The sequence below is a fragment of the Camelus dromedarius genome, chromosome 2, assembly GCF_036321535.1.
Source record: "Camelus dromedarius isolate mCamDro1 chromosome 2, mCamDro1.pat, whole genome shotgun sequence".
Taxonomy (NCBI): Eukaryota; Metazoa; Chordata; class Mammalia; order Artiodactyla; family Camelidae; genus Camelus; species Camelus dromedarius.
Window position 1 is genome coordinate 28,097,189 of NC_087437.1, and position 21,769 is coordinate 28,118,957.

General features: G+C 35.1%; 1 protein-coding gene across 3 annotated transcripts; it reads left to right on the plus strand.

Annotated features, from left to right (window-relative positions):
- Nucleotides 1–3,119: 3,119 nt before the first annotated feature.
- On the plus strand, nucleotides 3,120–12,812 carry SUCNR1 (succinate receptor 1). 3 transcript variants are annotated; one of them, XR_004135956.2, is made up of 3 exons: nucleotides 3,269–3,316; nucleotides 7,559–7,715; nucleotides 9,355–9,433. XR_004135956.2 is itself a non-coding variant. In XM_031449414.2 (2 exons), the coding sequence occupies exons 1-2, from the start codon at nucleotides 3,200–3,202 to the stop codon at nucleotides 10,342–10,344; spliced, it is 1,107 nt and encodes a 368-aa protein (XP_031305274.1). In that variant the 5' UTR covers nucleotides 3,120–3,199; the 3' UTR covers nucleotides 10,345–12,812. The 3 variants fall into 3 exon arrangements, 1 of the variants encoding a protein (XP_031305274.1); XR_004135959.2 differs by having other exon boundaries at nucleotides 7,559–7,697; nucleotides 9,355–9,414; XM_031449414.2 differs by lacking the exon at nucleotides 7,559–7,715 and having other exon boundaries at nucleotides 3,120–3,316; nucleotides 9,355–12,812.
- Nucleotides 12,813–21,769: the final 8,957 nt, after the last annotated feature.

Here is a 21,769-nt window from a genome sequence, read left to right on the forward strand (position 1 = left end):
GAACCTTCCCATAAACACTTTATTTATTTTAAATGTGTCTAGTTGTCTAATTTCTTACCTAAAATGATCTGTTCTGTTTAGTTGGTGGATTTAAGTACTTAAATTTGATAACCAGTAAATCTGATAACCAGTAATTAAACTTAGTGTTCATTTTAAACTTATTTTTATAGATTAAAAGACATGAAATTGCCATACATAAATAAAATAAAAATTATCCAGTATCAGTAATTTTATGTTTAGACCTAATATTTTCTTCTTTACCATGAGAGGGACAGAATAACAGTCAAAAGCTTGAGTTCAGGAGTCAAACAGACATGACTTCGAATGATAGACCATTTACTAGCTGTGTGATTGCAGATAATTATTTAATCTTTGTTTGGCCTTAGTTTCTTCATCTTAAAATTAGGGATAGTAATAGTGTGCACTGCATTAAATTATTGTGAATATTAAAGGAATTAATGCACCCAGAGTGTTGTTATAGAGTGCTTAAAAATGTTTAAGTTATTATTAACATTGAATTTAATTAATATTTTTATTTAACTGTCTTCCTCATTTTTTTTTTCCTCTTCAATTTCCTGACTAGTTCTCCTGGTTTATAAGAACTGCTCTTGCATTCCTAGCCCATTGCATTTTCACATATTATCTCATTTGATACTAGGAACTTTATGAGGTTTATGGGGTAGAAATTATTATCCCTCTTTACAAGGAAACCAAGTTTTGTTATCTTTTCAAAGAACATGCAAAGCCACATGAGAATTTTCACGAAGCTGCCTTTTATAAGGTCATTTCCAAATGGATATTCCTGGGGAGCAAATATTCTAACACTGATGGCATTATGTTGGCATGACCATTGTGAATAAGTCTTCTCATTTATTATAAACTTCTATAATAGTCAGCATTTATTTAGCTATTAAGTGGTAAAGCCAAGGTCTGAAAGGAGGCAGTTTGCCTCCAGGACCTATGCTCTTTAACCAGCACACTGTATTACTTCTTAGTAAATTATACTGCAAACTTTACTGTCTTTCAAAGTTTCATTTCTCCACAACCAGTAGATTTCAACATGTCACATTGTTTCTAAAACAAAACAAAACTAAACAAGACTAAAATTTTTTAAAAAAACCCAAAACATTGCCCCATTGAAATTTTATGTGCTGAATAGAAATCATTTCCTAGGAGATCTGTACTCCCACAGGCAAGACTGCTCCAGTCCAGTGCAAAATAAAATTGCAGGGCTCCGTGTTAAAAAGTTAAAAATTCCGATTAGAATGTGACAGTAGTGCATTAAGTCCAGTGGTCCTTTAGAGCATGGACCTTGTGTGACTAAAAGGTAGGACATCCATGACATGGGCCTTGGCCCTGTGTATCTGTCCTTCTGCAGACCTCAGTAAAGCCTCACTTTATGAATGGAACAGAAGCACTGGAGACCTCTCACTGAGTCTATCTCAGGATCAATTTGATTTCTCCATTGAGAGCATCCTAAGGCAGTGGGACCTTCAGTGAAGTAAGACTCGGGAGGGAAGCAAGGCTACCAGGTCTGATTACTGGTTCTGTGAGAAAGAAGAAGTATAGACCACTTTTCATCTTAACAGTCCAGAGTGAGATGGTGGTCAGGATGTGGGGAGAAGAAAGAGGAAGCTCTGGGGAACTCCCACCACCCTGCAAAGAGGGAATCACCCTTGTCTTTCATCATAATAGTGGCAGAAACCTGTGAAATATATCCGTGCACCTTGGTTGTTTGGAAAGGGTCTGTGTTAATTTATGTTTAACATAGCACTGGTCATTCAAATGCTTTGTTTTTTTTGCCCTTTCAAAATTGTAGACAAAAATGATGTTTTTAGTCTTCCTTCTGAAAGTAGAATAGAGTTAAATTTCTGAAAAGTAGTTGTCATTAATTTTTAGACTTTGATTCAATCTGTGGTATACGTCATTCAATCTTGGAGACAATCGCGAATCAGAGCAGGTGTTTGTAGAATCAAAATATATAGGTTTAAACTCAGGTCCCTCTCCTTACTAATTCTGTGACCTTGGGAAAGTTAATTAACCTCTCTGAGCCTCAATTTTTTTAATCTGTAAAGTGAGAAAAGTTTTGAAATAGTAACCTCAGAAGATCTTTATAAGTATTCAATATGTAAAGGTGCTTAGTGCAATACCTGGCATACCACAAGAACTCAACAAATTATATAGATATCATTTCATATAAATATGTATGCTTTTCATTTACAAGTACATTTGTATTTCATGCATGTATATATTTTTAAGTATAGAATATATGTATGTAAGTACATACATGTATATATTTATAAAATACATTTTTTAAGTTTCTGAGTTTTGGGTTCTCATGTATTGGAGAAAGAGAAATGCTTGGCTAAAGGGGCTGGCTATAATGGTTTCTTTTTGGGCTTCTGCCTGTCATTGCCAACTCAACATTCAACTTTTATGGCATTCAAATTAAATTACTACTTCCTGCACAATTAGGGACTTTCTCAGCATCATCCCGGTGCTTCAAATCAAGCAAACTGAGTGTTTACTTGAATATAAAACTAACATAATCCTCAGAAAAAAAACAGATGTTTCCTGTCTGAAATGGTGTTACTGTGCTTCCAGGTGCTATGTAGATCGTCGATTTGGATGTATAAATTGCCTTCTGTTGAGGTTTTCTTAGACACCACCTTTCTCCCTAATCCCTGGCCACCTGATGTATTTTTTATGTCTCTGGATTTTTATGTCACTGAAAATAGAATGGAAAATATCTGAAGCTCTAGTATCCCTTTTGATAGTACACTGACAGAGCATGCATCCAGATTTGCCTCCAAAATTTCAGTTTTATAGTTCCCTCAAATTTGTTGGTAACAGCTGTTTAGTTATTACATGTTTGATACAGAATTCATCAAAATTTGTGAATTTAAAAAATGAAGAAAACGCAGAAGCAACTGTAAACTCAACATAAACAGTGCTTACCTTTTCTTATTATTTAAATATGCAAATAAACATGAAAATGAGTGCTTCCCTGTTGTTTTTCTAATGAATGGAATAATTTCAACAGTAGTCTTTTAAAAAATTTGTTAAATGTGTTTTCCATGAAATGAGTAATTTGTTTTGTGTCTTGACTTCTCAGGAAGTTCCCTTACTTGGACATCTTGACTTTGAGGTTTGACTGAATAAATTTCTCCTGGACTTTTGAATTATTAATCTTGGCTGCATGATATGCAAATTAGACTGCACTAAGTATGGCCAGCAGCACAGCACTGGGTCAGAAGCTGCATCAAGTTGCTGGCAAAGAATTTCTTTCAAGGGATCGGGGCCTTCCGACAGAATGGTAAGCTGTAATGCAACTCATGTTGCCCAGGTATATAAAGTAAGGTCAGACCTTCCGTTGGGGATTTCTTTTAAAAGTGGCCTGTGAGCAGTTAAGATTTTAAGTAATGTTTAAATGAACTATCTGAACTGTCATTTATAAGTACATGTAGAACAGCAAAAGAAACTAAAAGGAAGTCATAACTGTTTACATTTACTTCTTACAAAATTAGATTAGATGTCTTGTTTTAATTGTCAGATACTAAATTAATTTTATTAGAAGAGGTTTATTATATTTGCCAGTGTCTTGGTAACTTATAAAAAGAGTAATTGGATTTACTTAAATAAATGTAACTACTTATGGAAAGTAGTTTAAAGTTCCTAAAATTCCTAGTTTGTGTAAAACAAACTATCATATATATAGTATTTGGATGTTAAGAAAATAATGTGTTAGAGGAAATTTTAAGGCATTCTAAAAATGAAATTTAGGATTTATGTTTGTAAAAATTACATTATTCAAGAATATAGTTCACCAAGGAAAACTGGAAAATTGCAGAAACTCTTCCTATTATACTTGCCAGAACTTTTAATAATTGGTGAGGTATTTTTAAAGAAACTCATAAATACAAATTTGATACCATATTATCACTTTTTAGTGCTTTGATTTCTGGTGTAATTTCTGGAATATGTAAAAAATACATAAAAAATGAAGTCATTAATATTAAATGATTATATCTTTTCAGTGTAAATATTTTTATTCCAATTGTTTATTAATGAAAAAGTAAGTTGTTTAAAAATACTCATATTACTATGTAAATTTGCCTTAAAGGAGTAGTTAAGAATTAAAATTTCATAAATGTTCTTTGTTTAATTGTGATGATTATAAGAAAAAAACAGTTTAAAAGCTAATAAACTCTCAGATATATTTTAAGTTTAAGTTTCAAAAATGCATTTTTAAAAGAATGAATACAATTACAGTGAAACATTCTCAAATTAAAAATTAGAACTACTGATCTGCTTTTGTGAGTAAATTGAATATTATTTGTAGCTTAATATCTCTAACAGGTTTAGGTATGCTTTTAGAATATAATTAAAGATTTCACTTTAATTGCCAGTATCTAAGGAAGAAAACTCATTAAAAATAATTCATCCAAACCAGCTGATCTATTTGTCACAGTTTCTATTTCCTAAAAATTAAAAATATAACCACTAGAAAGCAGAAGAGAGAATATTTATTTTTCATGAGGGAAGAGGAACTTCCCTCATGAAAAATTGGAAATTTTGCTTAAAGGATTAGTTTACTTCATCAATTTGTAGAATTGTGATGGCCACACTAATAACACTCTTAGCTACAAACATCATCCAACTTGGAATCTCAGAACTGTGGGTCCTGATGAGGTTAAGCTGGCCTGTAAATATTAGACAGCCTAACTTTATGCTTTATAAATAATATTAAATATCAGGAGTGATTGGTGACGGTTTTGATTTCTTTTTTTTTGCCTATCTGCCTTTTCTGAGTGAGTGTTACATAATACATGTATTTTTAAAAGTTATTCTTTGAAAAAAGAATGAAGCAACCACTCTGAGAAGTAGGACCATGGTTAGTCTTTCACTTTCCTTATTCCACTTCCAGTAATCTTCGTCCCTACCACTTTCCTTATCTCCAAACCCAGTGGATGACTCAAAGGCAGAGGAATTCTCCATGGCATCAGTATGGCCCTTAACTTGCCTGAGTGGTAGCTATTGGTAATCTGGCTTCTAGTTATACAGGTCTTCATGGATATATTTTCCTTCCGTGGCAGTCAGACCTTTCTGTTACACATAAGCTACTGACAAAATTCAGTACATTTCGGAACTGACTAGGCAGAAAGATAAGAATTACAACTAGAAAAAGAGGAAATTAAAAAACGAAACAAGTTTCTTGTCGTAAAGAAACTTTCTATTGTCTTAATATTCGTTTGAGTGTGTGCATCAGCATTTTGAGTATTCCCAAGATAGTAAAAGTTGCCTAGGACTGAGCCTTGAGGAACTCCAATATTTACAGCTTGGGCGAAGAAGAATTAGACTATAAAAGAGTCCAGAAAGAAATGAAGGAGGACAGCAAGGAGATTGCCATGTCATAGAAGGCAAGGAAGAGAGAACTTCCAGAAGTTGTGGAATGTGAAGTAGTTGGGAATAGAGTAAAAAATGATATTGAAAATTACCATTAATCTAAAAAATAAAGCCAATTATTATTTTTTAAAAGACCATTAACATTTTGCTGTATTTATAGGAATTTTTAATATTATGCATGCTGATTTGGAGGAAATATATAGAAAGTCCAGGCAAACCAAAAGGAGAAAGGACAATAAAAATTATCTGGAATCTCATCACTAGGGCTAAAACTATTAATATTTTGGTATATACATGTCCTAGATTTTCTGAGGTTTATTATAAATTCCTCAAGTTTTTAGTTAACTTTAATTTTTTAAATTGATCCTAGAAGATATATATTAAAATGTACCTTTTACAAATGTATGTCTAAATCACAGCTATCACTACTGCAATTGCCAATTTCAAATATTAGTCATACTATAAGTAGTGTCAGGTTTTATAGTGACATAGAACAAGGTGCTTAATTTAGTGGACTTCCCACTTATCTGACCTTAAAGGAAATATTTATAAAGAAGTTTTGTAGACTGTCAAGTGTTTATATTCCCCCCTCCACTGAGCAAGCTTTTACAGACCATCTACTTATCCAGTAGTCACTATACCAGGTGAGGAAGATAAACTATGAGTAAGATGAAATTGTGAGAAAAGCTAAGAAACTAAGTGTATGATGGTAGGGGGTGCTAATTAGACTGAGGGGTGGTCAGAGATCTTATCTTGGGAAACCCACACTTAAACTGAGGTCTGAAAGAAGTATGGATATAAGACAGAATATGTGATCATAGGGGGAAAAGATTAGTGAGAAAATTCAACAAACTGAACACTAAGAAAGTTCTCTGTGCATTCCAAGAACAGGAAGAAAGATGAGAAGGAGGGGGATAATATTAGGCAAGGCTGAAGTGGAGTACAGGAGCCAGACCATGCAGGCCTTGAAGTCTCACTAAAAAATTTTGGACTTTACTCTTTAGGCAGTGAAAAATCTTTGAAATGTTTTGGTTGAGGACAGGAATATGATTGGAATTTTGAATGTAGTTCTTTAAGATTGTTTAGTATCACATCAAAAAGATTGAAAGGGGACCAGAGAAGATGAGGAGACAATAGGAGGATACAGTAGAGTCTGAAATAAAGATGATGGTGGCCTGGACTAGAATGGTGATGAAGGAATTGGAGCACTAGTGATAGATTTGAGAAATATCCCGACCTTATAGTCAACAAGACATGGTTAGTTTGTTATTGAAAGTAAGCTACAGATGACTTCAAGGGTGTTGCTCAGATTTCTGAGGTGAACACGTGGGTAAAGGGTGTGGCCATTTGACTGAGTTAGGTGGAGTTACAGCTGGACTGAGAAAGAAGCTGGAGAGCTCGTACAGGATTTCTGGAGGCAGAGGTGCCTACAGGAGCTCAATTAGCGGCCATAACTGTAAACAACTGGAACTTAAAAGACAGGTCTGGGCTGGGATGTGAATCTGAGAGATTGATATGTGGATGGCTATTAAAGATAGCAAGTGGATGTGATTATCCAGACAAAGCCTAGATAAAGAAGGAGTTCAATACTGATCCTTGAGGGACTCAACATTTAACAATTAAGCCAAGAAGGCTTAGGTCACAAAAAAGCCCAGAAAGAACAACCAGGGGGAAAGAAAGAAAACTAGGAGATTGTTAAGTCGCAGAAGGCAAAAGAAGAGAGTTCTTCCAGAAGCCTTGGTATGAAAAACAGCTGAGAAATGAAGTAAGAAGATGACTGAAAAGTGACCATTGGATTGAGCAACACCAAGGCTATTTTGGTGGGGTGGTAGGTCAGAAGCCAAACTGGAGTAGGTTGAAGAGGTAGTGGGGGTCAGGATGTCAAAACAATTAGTGAGGATAGCTCTTTTTCAGATCAAGCTATGCCAAGGAGAGAAACATGTGAAACCAGGGAGAGAAGTTTATATATCATTTATGCCTTATTTTTAAGACTGAAAAGATGAGAGTGTTTAAATGCCAATGGAAAGGATGCAGTTGAGATGGAGAAGGCTGAAGAGACAGGAGAGAGACAAGATGGATAATGTGTAGGAATCTTGAGAAATTGGGGCTGAGTTAGATCCAGAGTAAGCCCAGATGTTCTCTGTTTTCACAGGAAGGAAAGAGAGGACTATTACAGAGGCAGGAACTGGAGAGTGGACACCCAATGAATGGGCTCTGTCTCGGGATTCGCAGGCAAAACATTCTGCTCACGATGAGTAGGGCCGAGTAGGTGGACAAGGTTTGAAGAAGAGGTATGACATTGAGAAGTGGTAAGTTGCTGGCATTGTGAGCGAGCAGTAGAAACAATCAGATAATCTCAAAGACAGAGTGAAACCAGTCTGCTTGGTTCTTCAGCAGCGTCCAGTGTGTCTGCTGCCTGAGGAAGTTCCAATCCAGCTTCTTCTAGAGTTGGACTTAGTGGTAGGTTGCAATGAAAAGACTTGAGGAGAGGCTCTGAGGAATTTAGGATGTTTTAAAGTAAGTGATTCAAAATAACTTATCAAAATACAGCATTTATTATATCTACAATTTCATGAATTATTTTCATAAGTAAAACACTTCCAAAATCGCAGCGATCTTCAACTGAAGTAAAACACTTGAACTTAACAAAAGTAGATAAAATTTCTCAAGGTGCCTATATTACAGTGAATTCTGCTCAGTTTTTGCATGCTTTCCAGAAGAGGCAGTTCAGATGCTTTTTTTTTCTTATTTTGCTCTATTTACCAAAATATGAATCATTTGATTGCAACTAACATTCCAAAGCCTATTTGACAGGAAATTTTTAGAAAATTCTATTTTCAGCCTTGCTTTTTCCTTACTAGAAATAAGTAGGATTTAATGCTTTAAAATGGCAATCCAAGACATTTTTAAGAGAGTCAGTTCTTTAAGTATCCTATCCAGCCACAATGTGGCCTCATTATAAGAGAGAAAGTGGTAGCTGAGCAAGACATTTAAGGTCTAAATGAATCAGATTGCTTATTTTCATGGCCCCCATTCAGAAGGTGCTATGATAGAGGTCTTTTACGAAATGTATGACCTTTCAAGGCTCAGTGACTTCGTGTGTAAAGGGAAAGTAATAGCAACCCCCATCTCCTTGTGTCACTGTGAGTATTAAATGAGATAATCCTTGGAAAGTGGTGAGCACAGTGCAAGGTACATTGTAAGCTTTCAATAAAGAGTGGCTATTGTGTTGTCATTTCTAATATTTTCAGCTTCGTATTTTAAGTTTTTAAAATCGTGTTTTAAAACTGGAGTTATATTTTCTAAACTTAATAAAATAATTAAAATCTTTTGTCAATATGGAAACAAAACCAAAGCTATTCAAATTGCAAGCCTGGAGTTATAAAAATCCCAGGTTCCTCTTCTAGGTTATGGTTCAATTAAATTCAATTCAGCAAAATTTGTTAAACAACTGTGATATGCTAGGGACCACAGCTGATCCTGAAGGCACAAAAATAAATTCAACTCTACTCTTCACTTCACTGCAATTTCTCTTGGCCTCCTTGCTGTTTGTCAAGTCCTTTATGCATGTTTCCACCTCTGGGCGTTTGCACATGCTTTTCCTTAGGTCTGACACCCTTTATTGTTTCATAATATGCACTTATTTATTTGCTGATTTTCCCCAAAAGAGTATAGATTATTTGAGAAGAGGAACTTTGTTTTACCCATGGCTGTCATCCCCAGTGTCTAGCACATTGTTAGAAGGAACTCAATAAATATGTGTTAAAATAATGTACTAGTGACATACATGTATATGAACATGTATATATTGACACTCCTTACTAATGTAACCAACTCTCTGTAGTTCAACTGTTAAGTGTAATTTGATGATGATGATGATGTTCTGCACAGTTTTGTCTTTGGTCATAGTGTAGTAATTCATTCTTATACTTTCTCTCTCTTCTTTAGGCATGGAATGCAACTTGCAAAAACTGGGAGGCAGCAGAGACTGCCCTGCACAAGTACTACCTTCCCATTTTTTATGGGATTGAGTTCATAGTGGGAGTCTTTGGGAATACTGCTGTTGTTTTTGGCTACCTCTCCTGTCTGAAGAACTGGACCAGCAGTAACATCTATCTCTTTAACCTCTCAATCTCTGACTTGGCTTTCTTGTGTACCCTTCCCATGCTGATGAGATATTATGCCCTCGGAAAATGGACATATGGGTACGTGCTGTGCATAAGCAACCGATACATGCTTCATGCCAACCTCTACACCAGCATTCTTTTCCTCACTTTTATCAGCATTGATCGATACCTGCTCATGAAGTATCCTTTCCGGGAACACCTCCTGCAAAGGAAAGAGTCTGCAGTTATACTCTCTTTGGCCATTTGGGGTTTGGTAACCTTAGAGCTCATGCCCATGCTTCCTCTTTTAAATCCTGATACAGCTGAGAATGGCACCAACTGTATTGATTATGCAAGTTCCGGGGACCCCAAGTACAGCCTCATTTATGGCATGTGTCTAACCTTCTTAGGGTTTCTCATTCCTCTGTTTGTGATGTGCTTCTTTTATTTCAAGATTGCTCTTTTCCTAAAGCAGAGGAGCAGGCAGCTTGCTACTGCTTTGCCCCTTGAAAAGCCTCTCAACTTAGTCATCATGGCAGTTGTGATCTTCTCCGTGCTTTTTACTCCCTACCACGTCATGCGGAACCTGAGGATCGCTTCATACCAGGGGATCTGGATGCAGTCCCCGTGCACTCAGGTCATCATCAACTCCTTGTACATCATGACTCGGCCTTTGGCCTTCCTGAACAGTGTCATCAACCCTGTCTTCTATTTCCTCATGGGAGATCACTTCAGGGAGATGTTGATGAACAAACTGAGGCACCACTTCAGGTTCCTTACTTTCTTTAGAAGATGGGCTCACGGACTAACGTTTTTGTTCAGGGAAAAGTGAGGTGCTTGTGTAGCAGATCGTTTTACACAGGCATCTGTAAGCCAGTCAGAGTGTGATTTAACTCATAGATGTAAATTAGGGAAGGTCACAGACCTGACCCTGTTTTAAAGCCATGTTGTACCCAGGGAGTGTGAAGAGAAGAGGATGGGAAGTATTTACTGGTTTTTTGACCTGAAAGTTGAAAGGAGTTGTACTCTCACTGTCTAATGTTTGAGCACGTAAGTCCAAAATTCTAAGTGTTAGAAGACCTTCTCAATCAGTGCAAAAGGAATAGAAAATAGATAAAGCAGAAATTTGTCTGCATTTAATTATTGGTATGATTGTCAAAAAAAAAATTGTTGGCAACATTCCATACATTATTTTTATTCATACAATCGTATAGCTTTATGTGAGAACCAAATAACAGAAGATTAGACATATGCTATTAAATATTGTTAGAAGTTGTGCTCTTGAGCAAATTTAGGGTAAACAGTAACAACGATGAACAGAAAGCAATAAAACAAGTTCAAAGATGCTTATATGATACTTCTTTATATTGATCATAAATTGAGGTCAAGTTGTAATTTTAAGACCCTTTTTGTTGCATGGTTTTTCATGCAAAGAGTCATATTAAATAGAACCTAAATAAAATGTTTAATGAAGAGAGAGACATGTTTGAGCTTGGCTCTCAGGGAACTTATGTGTAAGAGATATTTTAAAAGTATGAGAGAGAGATATGAAGGATAGCTACAAAAATTCCAAAGTTATCGAACACAAAGCACCTACCAGGAACCCAGAACAGGACTAAACGAAAGTGAATGCACTGTTTTTATGATGAGTGTGCCATCTGGCATTTTATGATCACAATTTGATTGTCAGTGCATGGAAACATATTAAGTTCATTAGTCTTGCTACTCTTGATTAAATAGTAAAATTTAAAATATATTAATATCATAAAATCCGCAACTAAGAGGAATGAAGTGGTAATATCAAAATGTATTGGGTTAATTATTCTTTTTTCCCTTTTGGAGGGAAAATCACAGTTTTTCTACCCATACACACTTTTTTTTTTTTTTTTTTTTTTTGGTAAGCAGTGGGATGATTTACAAGAAAAGCTTTATCTTGAGAGAGTGACTCACATCTAGAATGAGCCTTATTTTCATAGACCATTGAAGGAAATGTTCTAAACAAAATGCCCTTTATGAGTTTGCAGAGTATAAGGAACAGTTATGTGCATGTCAGTATAGATTGTCCCAGAAGGGTTACCCATGCCACAGAACAAGTTTAGGGGAACAAAAAGAGTGCTGCATTAGTTTTTTTAAGTCAAAAAGTATCACATGATAATTCATTTATTACATGCAAAAAGTGTGTACATGTCCACATGTCTACTCTCCTTTCCTTGAGTCACTGGCTGTAATGTGAACGATAAAATGAACATGAGAGCGAAGGCATAAAATTCATTGTCCTTCCTGTTTTGAGGTACTCTAGTAACATTGTTTTCTGACATTCTAAAAACCCAAAATGTTCCCACTGAAATATTATAAGAACACATTACCCACAGAGGATTTATTTTCTTACCTAACATTAGGGTTTAAGATTTTTTTTTCATGCTTTACCTTTATTATCAATATTTTAAAAATTTCAATGTAATTTTATAATTGCCTGATAATAAGCTGAAAACAGAATCTGAATTTTTTCACCAGAAAAGTCCACAAAAACAGTCTTAGAAAAGAAGTATTTGGTCATTTCTGCAACTTAGCAACATATAATTTAATTGTAACTTATATTTTATGCATTGGTTTCAATTTGTAAAGATGAAATTAGATTTGCCTCACCCTTATCCCAAGTTGAGGCAGGGGTAGACTCTTTCTAATAGTACAGTAAAATAGCTTATTAAACTATAAATGCTTACATGTGTCTTTTAACCAAAATCTTAAATAATTTTATAGCACGTTTCTTGATTTTTTTTTTTTTTTTTTTTTTTTTGCTCAAATCTGTCATGTGGAGACTTAATCCTTAATGGACTAAAGAGACCTGCACTGCAATTACAAGCGCTATTCTGTTTGCTGTTTGTACTAGGTGGTTGTAAAAATCACAAACAATAAATAATGGAAATCTTTCCTGGATTGGTTTTCAAAGGAAATATTATTAGGCTTTTGTATATGTCTTTTATTGGTTCCCTAGTGTCTTCAGAATCAAGTCTAAACCTCTTGGTCCAGCATTTGGCAATCTGGACCCACCTATTCTTTATCAGTTCTCTCTTGCTGCTGTTGTCACAGATTATACCCTCCAGCCAAAGACAGCTATTTCATTTCATTCTATTCAAAAGTTTCTTCATTAGGTACACTGGGATGCTCACCCTTGTTTTATTATGCCTACGTATAAAAAAATCTAAGCATCTTTTAAGGTCCATCTCATCTATCACTCCATCTTAAAGTCTTTCTTATACATCTTCTCCCAAAATCTGGAAATAAATCCATCTATCTCTGGGGCTTCAGACTACTTTTGAGTATTTCTGACCTTCTATTCAGCAATCCAAGCAGGATGCCATGAATAAGAATCTGCAACAGAAGAGGAGAAGGAAACATGAGTATATTTATAAGCCTAAATGACAGACATTGCAGTGGCCTTTCAAAAATACCTACTTGGGCAGGATTTTAAACATGCTGAGTGGGTGGAACATAATCAAGAAAAAGCATTATTCTCTGATTCTACTTGTGCTCCCAAGTTGGTGGACCTGGAGAAAGGCTTGACATACAGATACAAATTTGCTATAGAGAGATAAGTATATATACATGTATATTTAATACATGTAACAAAGTAAGGCTCATGACATCAATCATGCAATCACTGAGTTCCTAGATGACATTTTCTCATTAAACTTTGTCTATAGCAGGAGACTGATAAGTCTTAAACCAAGCTGTGCCTTGGAGTCTAAACACGTTTAAAATAAAGATAAAAATCATATTATGTAAACAGGAAGAATCATGGAGCAACTTGCCACTTGTATAAAAATATACTTATTTAACAACTATTTCCAGTGTTTACCAGAAATTTTGTGATTGGTTAAGCTAGGGATAGCAAATACTTCTTGCCTTTAATTAGCTCATGGTCCTATAGGGAAAACAGACATGTAAACAGATAGACATAAGTGCAGGGCAAAAATAGAGATGTGCCCAAATTGCTAAAAGTGCATGGAATAATTCAGTCTTAGTAGGCTGGGGAATTATTTGGAGGTGACGCTAGTCCTGCTGAGGGCTGCCATTCAGGCGGTCAGGGCAACAGAAGGGGGAGCTGAGTGGTAAAGGGATATGCCTGGAAGGTAGACATTTGCAGGTGAATCCAGTGAGGGATCATTCTCTGGTAGTAGAGAAACCATACACGTATGCGATGCTGTTCAGCCTCCAATGCAGTGTCCATAGAACCATTCAAGAGTTTTCCCACTAGGACTTTCCCCAAAAGGGTTATCTTGGGGAGGCTTAAACAAAGACAAAAAATAAAATTTACTGAACAGTTAAATCATTCCCGTGACATACTTCGTCCTGCTCTTGTTCTTTCACTCCTCGGCCAGCACTGTCACTCTTACTCCAGCCACCTCTTTCTTAAATATTCATCTTCTCAGCTCCCTCTTCTTCATCACGCCTTTCCTCCTAGAAAATTTCGTTCTCATCCATTGATGTATGTCTTCTCTCTGAGCTTGAATTGATGTCTATGCTTCTTACACAGGGAAAGTTGATTTTATCTTCAAATCTCATTTCAAGATTTTATGGCTATCCTGTCAATAAAGAGACATATTTCAGAAATACTGGTATCATGTTAATTATGGCATCAAATAATTAAATCAGTGAGATAGAGTGTCACACTTTATCTGTTTATGGCAGTATTTCACAAGATACATAAAAAGGGGCTTGAGATCAACATTACCTACAAATACCTCAAAATATTTTTTTCAGATTCCTGAAAAATGTCATGCCCCTTTCTGAGGTGAAGGAATCACTTTGAATGTCTGTTCCTCTTCAAAAAATCCCCAGTGTGCAGCCTCCAAATTTTAATGCCAAAATATAGAAATATCTATCCCATTATCAATTACAGCAAGCAATCTCATTTTGTCACTATGGTTTCCTTTGTAGAGGTCACAGACAGAATATTCAGTATATAACACACTTAAACAATTTTTTGATTTATCAGTCTAGGTGTAACAATCAGTAAAATTTATATTTCTTAAAAGTAGTTTCTAATCTCTTTACTAATTATTGTTTACAATTACTTATGAAAAGGAAGATACTTGTTTTGGTCTTATAACTAACTAGTTAGCGCTTTAGTGTTCATTACTGTATTTCTGAATCACATAGTTCAAAACAGTTATTGGGAAGTCCCATGATTTAATTTAGACAGTGTTTAAGTGGTTTAAAATACTGTTAAATCAGTCTGACACAAATAAATAGATCAAATAAAATGAATAAAGACCATACCCAGTATCAAGGTTTACTAATATTTTCAAGGTTATGTGCAACCAGAGGGGATAGGCAAGTCAGGGAAAGCTCTGGAACATTGAGAACATCTCCCCCAGTCCTTCCTTCTCCCAGTGGGCCATCTTCTGACCCAAAGGAATAGATGAGGGATCTAAGAAAGTTTGCAGGGCACGTTGGCATTTAGATTGCCATAGATTGACATTGTATGTCCTAGATACAGCGTATGTGACATTTCACAGGAAGCCAGGCTTCATAAAGCCAGATTCTAGCTTTATTAACTATAATGTCAATCCTAAACCTTGGAAATTCTGCTAAAAGTATTCCACAAATAAGCACTCGCTAGTGAATATCATTAGTCTGTTTGCCTGGATGTCAGGTTACCATGTGTACAAAATGAGACCAGGTTGTCACTAGCCTTTTCCTTTCCCAGGTGCCTCTCCACTTCCCGAAACAGGAGAGAATAAATCACAGGCAGCTGTTTGAAATCTTTTCTTTCTAATCCCTGCCAGGAGATTTGAAAAGGAGTTCTGGAGAGCCCTGACTGTTACTTTCAAATTCAGTTCCAGTACACTCCCATTTAGTCAGGTATAGTTTGTAAATATCACTAAAACTGTGTTCAGTTATCTATAAATATAAATTATAAGTTTTTCATATGCAGGTCACACATGGGATCAAGTTAAGAGTCAAAAGTATAATTTATTTTTAGATCAGTGTTATTTAGATAATTTCTACTGCACAAAATACTCCTGACTAAATATTTTCATTTGTTGGACTATTGCATTATTTTTATCATTGCTTTTATTGTTATTTAAGGAATTATGATTCAGACTCAATGAGTTGGGAAGAAATATCAGTTCTAAATGTCTGGTAATTAGGAAAAGCATTATTTATAAAACCGCAAACATTTTTTCATCTCTTTTTTTTCACATTTTTGGAAGGTATAGTGAGCTTTTGTAGAGTAATGAAGACAAAGCTGATAACATGATACCTAAAGGACTTAATGTGAGCTTAATGTACATTATAAGTTATAAATAACATGTCTTGAAATTTAGATAAATAAAATGGAATAAATAACCTGTGTAGCATTATATCATTAAGCAAAAATGTGACATGATTGGATGATCTTGGAAACAGAATAAAAGGAGTTCGTAAATTAGGCAGCAATTGGATTACGTAGAGTATGGGTAGGGAAAGGGGATTAGAATTTTATTGTTTGTTGCATTCAGTAATTGTGATATGCTGAAAAAACAAACGATCATTCATTTTTCCAGATCACTGAGTAATCATTAAATAGGTGATTGTAGATGCATCATGTTCATAGAATTGAAATGGTTTTATTGGGAAACATTAGTCATTTATATTTTTAGCATGTATGACTCAGAAGTTCTTCAGAAAGAGCAAACATACTTTATCTGTCATCTGGCCTTTCACAAGTCAGAATTACTTCATTTTTAAGAAATCCTTCTTCTCAAAGATGGTATTTAAAACTATTTGCATATCTAAGAATGTTTAGCAAATATTTGCTCACAATTCTATGGTTTATAAATATTGATGAAAGACATCAAGCATTTGTTTTTCAGTTATTCTGAAATCTTCATTTTGTAGCAAAAAGTAAACTTACAATAAATAATAGTAACATGAACTCTCAATGTTCCCATCATATAGCTACAAAATTTATCAATTCATGGAAGAGCTTGTTTTATCAGTACCCTAGCCTTTTATCATGTTGAAGTAAATGCCAAGCGTCATATCATTTAACCCATAAATGTTAATATTTACCACTAGAAGATGAGAACTTATTTTTAAAATGATTATAAGTATAAGGTAGAATGAGTTATTGTTCCCATGTCTTCATTTCTACTTTATTTTAGAATTACACATTCATGATCTTTATCATGTGACTTTACAGTTTCTCCCCTGTCGACAGTTTATGTCCTCATCTATGGGTATTGAACTTGGCCATGAAAATAGCTTGGAATGTTAGTACTCATGACAGCAACAAAGACTATATAGTACTGTGAGATTAAGTCTGGCCTCTGTGCTCCTTCTGTCTGCCATTAGAAGAATATGTGATCTAAGGAGACTGAGAAACTCATGGAATGCATTTAAATACAAGCCACGCCTGAGACAGTGCTTGCCAGACAATGCACAAATATTGGGGAAAGAGAAATGAATATGTGTTGAAATTTGACATTTAGATGCAATTATTACATCAAAAATTACTGAGCAATATTCTTAAACTATCATTGAATATCAAATATCCTGTTTTAAAATTTCCAATTCTGTCAAAAAATGTTATATTTATCATAAAGTGTATAATGTATAATAAATACATATATGTATAATGTGTATGCATGTGTATGTATATGCAATATAGTGTATGTGTGTAAACCAAATTGGTTTTCACTTTTTCAAATTGGGATTACACATTGTAACTGATTAATGTCGCTAAAAATCTCTAGGTTTCTCTATATTTTTTATTTCATTGTAACTTATTTGTGTAATATATTAGGTTGCTCACTCTATAGATTTTCCCCTGGTCTGAATCTTGCTGACTACATCCCTGTGACTGCCATTTAAATGTTCCTCTGATTACTGAGTTTCTTATAAATTGGATTTTGAATCCAGAGACTTAATCAATTTGATGCCTACTTTTTTCTTGGTTGCGTTTGTAAGACTACTTCATAGATGCTGTTTTGTTCTTTCATCAGGAGATATGTAATGTCCAGTTCTCTCCATTCTGTGATATTAGAAGCCATTAATTATGAATGAATACATTCATTCTTTGGAGAACTGAAATATGGTGGTATCTTAAATATAATATTCCTTCTTTATTTATTAACTGCAATATGTCTATAAAGATGCACATTACACATCTGCTATATAGTTACCCAGGAGTAACCAAATACATGTAGAAGAGAAAGGATAAATGCATGTTCTTTTATTTACAAGTTTTAAAAATAATAAGCTGGTTTCCTAGCATCCTCCAATATTGAGCTATAAGGTTTTTTTTTTAACTATTATTAGGAACTCATAGATTTAAACTATGTGATATGTTTAAATTAATTATAGTTATATCTTTGTTTATGACCAAATTGTCCCTTATTTGGCCGCTGATAAGTTCCTCAAGTGGGCTCCTGAATACTTTTGGTATGATTTTTTTTTTTATGTCTTTGATGATTTTCTTGCTGTTTGGTATACCCATCTTGCACATTTCTTACCACTAGAATCAGCCATTTTCTCAAGGCACTCTCATTCTTTTTAGGGAAACATAATATTTCAATTAAGTGCTAAATGTATGTTTCTTATAGGTTGCTCATTTTTTCAGGAATTTTTACTGGACAATACTTTCTAAGTTAAAATATATCATAAGAAAAAAAATGAGTTTATTTTATCACCACGAGTTTATACTGCTTTCTTTTTCCCATGCCAAGAATCCTGATTCTTAACATAAAGACTGATAAATTTGATGTCATATAATTTTTCTAGCTTACATACAAGTCCCAGATGGCTAATATCAATACCACCATGCGTAATTTGATTTCTAAAATAATTTTAAGATATATTTTACTTTGTGGTTATTTTTGTCCTTAAAATATGCCTGCTAAAGATGTATAAGCTATTACTATATTTTAGTCTTTAAAGACTTTTGGAGTAGTTTCTCTCAGCATAGTTATATCAACAACTGCACACCTTTTTAGGTTCATTATTTGCATTTTTAATATAAGCATATATGGTATATAGTATCCAAAGATGGCCTTCATCAGTTCTTTTTTTATGTGACGAATGTGGCACTCTCTTCTTGAGAGATGGAGTTTATTTCCCTGTACCTTGAATCTGGGTTCATCTTGTGACTGACCAGTGGAAGTTGTTTCTTGGAATTTCTAAGCACAGGACTTAAGAGAAATGACAGCTTCTGCTTTTTGCTTTCTTCTTGGGTCTTCTTAAAACTCAGCCATGAGGCTTGAGGAAGTCCAAGAAGCCTTAATGACAGACCCACGTGGAGAAGAATCAAGACCCCTGGTGAGAGTCCCAGCTAAGACTCCTGAAAATGGCAGGCAACTGTATGAATGGGGCCATTTTGAACCCCCCAGCTCTACAGCCTTCTCTTCTCTGTTTTCTGTAAAGTAAATTAAAAAATTGCACATACATCCTGAGATCTTCCGGCTCTGCCTTCCTATCCACCCATTCTTTTTCTCTGGAAATTCTCTTTCCTTTATTCCCACTGACACTGTCCTTCTCAATTTGGATTCTATGCCAGAAGTTTCCCATCAGAGTAGGACCTTATCCCAGAAGACAGCTTCAGTTGATTAATTTCAAAAAAAAAAAAAAAAAAATTCGTGGGACCCCTGAATTGTACCAGCAACTTCACAACCGACCATGAGCCCCTTGTGCTTAACTCAAGATACAGCGTTTAAGAATCACTCTCCTCCCCAGTTGCTACTGCTGTTCTCAGATAAGCCCATCACACTTTCAGTGAGTAATTATTGGCAGTTTAAGTTTCTCCCCTTTTCAGATCCATCAGACACCTCATTGCTTCCATCTACTTCCTCCCACTTCAGTATTGTGAACATTTTCCCACTTATACTGTGGGCTTTATGGGGATACTTTGCTCTTAGCTTGGTTGTAGACATTTTACATGTAATTTTGATTTTATTATCCTAGTTTCTCTGTCTGTTTTTATGGGAGCAAACTGGGGAGATGGCACCATTCTTGCTATAGTTAATATTAATCAATTCATACCATAAGTGAAGGAAAGGTAACAGAGAAGAGGATTAAAGGAAAATCAGAGACTTGGATTATAATCTTAGTTTTGCTACTTACCAGCTATGTGAATTTGCACAAGTTTCTTAGTATCACTAAATTTCAGCTTGCATTTCTACAAAATGAGGATAATAATGGCCTTTCACCTCATAGAATTATTGTAATGGAGACAGCGTGTGATGTACCTAATGCCCTTAACACAGTGAATGACACTTCTTAAGCATTCTGCAGCTTTCACCAAATTTATTACTTAGAAGTGATTTCAAGGGTCTTCATGATGTTTAAATCTTAAAATCTAAGATTAGGCCACATCTAGGAATAGTACAAAAAAAGGAAAGTAATTATTTTACCCTCTTCTACATGTTGATACACTGAACACTTTCATCAAAGAAGGCCAAGAATAGCAGGAGAAACATTCTATATAAAACAATAATTATCAAGAGAGTTACTGTTATCAGTGAGCACCTATGTTGTGTCTGGTGTTATATAGATTTAATACCTAATGCAACTTTTAAAATTAGGTATTAATGACTTCCATCTCCACGAGGCAGTAAAGGATCAGAGGAATCTAATAAACTGCCCAAGTTAAGCACATGGAAATTTGATGTCCACTCAATCTGTTTCCAGAGAACTCCATACTGCTCTTATACAAGCAACAGTGGATGGACCTTAGCTTCAAGAAAAGAGAAACTCAGCCTAACATACGGGAGAGAGTTGTAGGATATGGATGCTATTTACAAATATTTGAATAATTTTCATAAGGAAGAGAAACTATATTTAGTCTGTGATGTTTTCTAGGGCTGAACTTGTCCAGTGGCTAGAAGGGAATTTAGATGATGTTCAGTTTCAGGCAAGAAGAAAATTTTCCTATGACTGTCTGAAAACTGGATGGGCTGTGTGGTTGGAGGTACTGTAAAAAGTGTGCCTGTCTCAGATTGGTCTGGATAACCACTAAGTTCCCTCCTACTTGGAGATTCTGTGACTGTAAGTACTGCTTTAAGCATAACAGTCTTAATTTAAAAAAAAAATAATCCTAATATTTAGGCACCTGAGGTTAGTTTGGACAGTCATATAAAAAGAAAGAAAAAAAAAACACCCTCTTGTCTGCGCTAAAAGCACCCTCTCTTATATTCAAATTGCCACTGGTCTCCTATTCGGAGTTTCTCAACACCATTTAAAATTATACAGACAGAATATCAACTAATATTTAGAGTGCTTACTATTTACAGGATCTAGTGGTTCCAATAGCCCACACGTATTAAATCATTGAATCCTCTTAACGGATTCACAAGGTAGATCTTACTATCTTCATTTTATGGATCAAGACACATCAAGGGTAAATATCTTGCCAAGGGCTACAGAGTTAGTAAGTGAAGAAGAAAGAATTTGAACCTAATTGTCTGACTTCAGAATCCACACTCCATGCTGGAGGCGATGATGGTAATAATAGACTTAATGTTAGCTACCAACAGCCTAATGCTTCCTATGTTTGTGGAGCTAAAGCATGTACTTATGCCCATGACACTCGTTTTCTTTTTTTTAACCCTACCCATAACCCTAGCAGTACAGCTGAGGAAACCATGTCATAAAATGCTTATATATCTTGTCTCTTACAAATGGTAAATGGATGAAGGATTTGAGCCTGGGCATGAGTGATTCTAAAATCCCTGTCCTTAAATACTGTGCTCTCCGTATGATTTTGTACAGCTATGTTTACCTGCTGCATGTCTTTATTTTCTTTTGGTGTGGTCCAACTCTATTTTGTTCTCTCTTTTTCCTCCGGGAAAATCTGCTTCAGAAGTTCATTCATGCTGGTATAATGAACTGGCAACCCCCAAGCAAAGCAGCACATAAGAACTTGAGGGGTGACTCTGCCTCACGATCTCATTCACACTACCCTGCTCTGCTTCTCCATTAAGCAACCTTGTACCAGTGACTGGGTGGCACTACCTTTCAGGGAGACTTATTTGCATTTATTAGATTTCAAAACTCTAACCCAAGGGGAAACAAAGATGGTATGAGATTTCAGGCATGAATTAATTTCTTATTATATTTCCCCAAGACCACAGAATTTATAACAAGTTAGCATTTAGATGGATTACTGTATATAACTCTGGCTCTGACAAGAAAATGTCTTGCCACTGCTACCTTAGTAAGACTTGATGATATCTGTTAAATCTCTCCACTCATTTTTCCTTTTCATCAGTCTT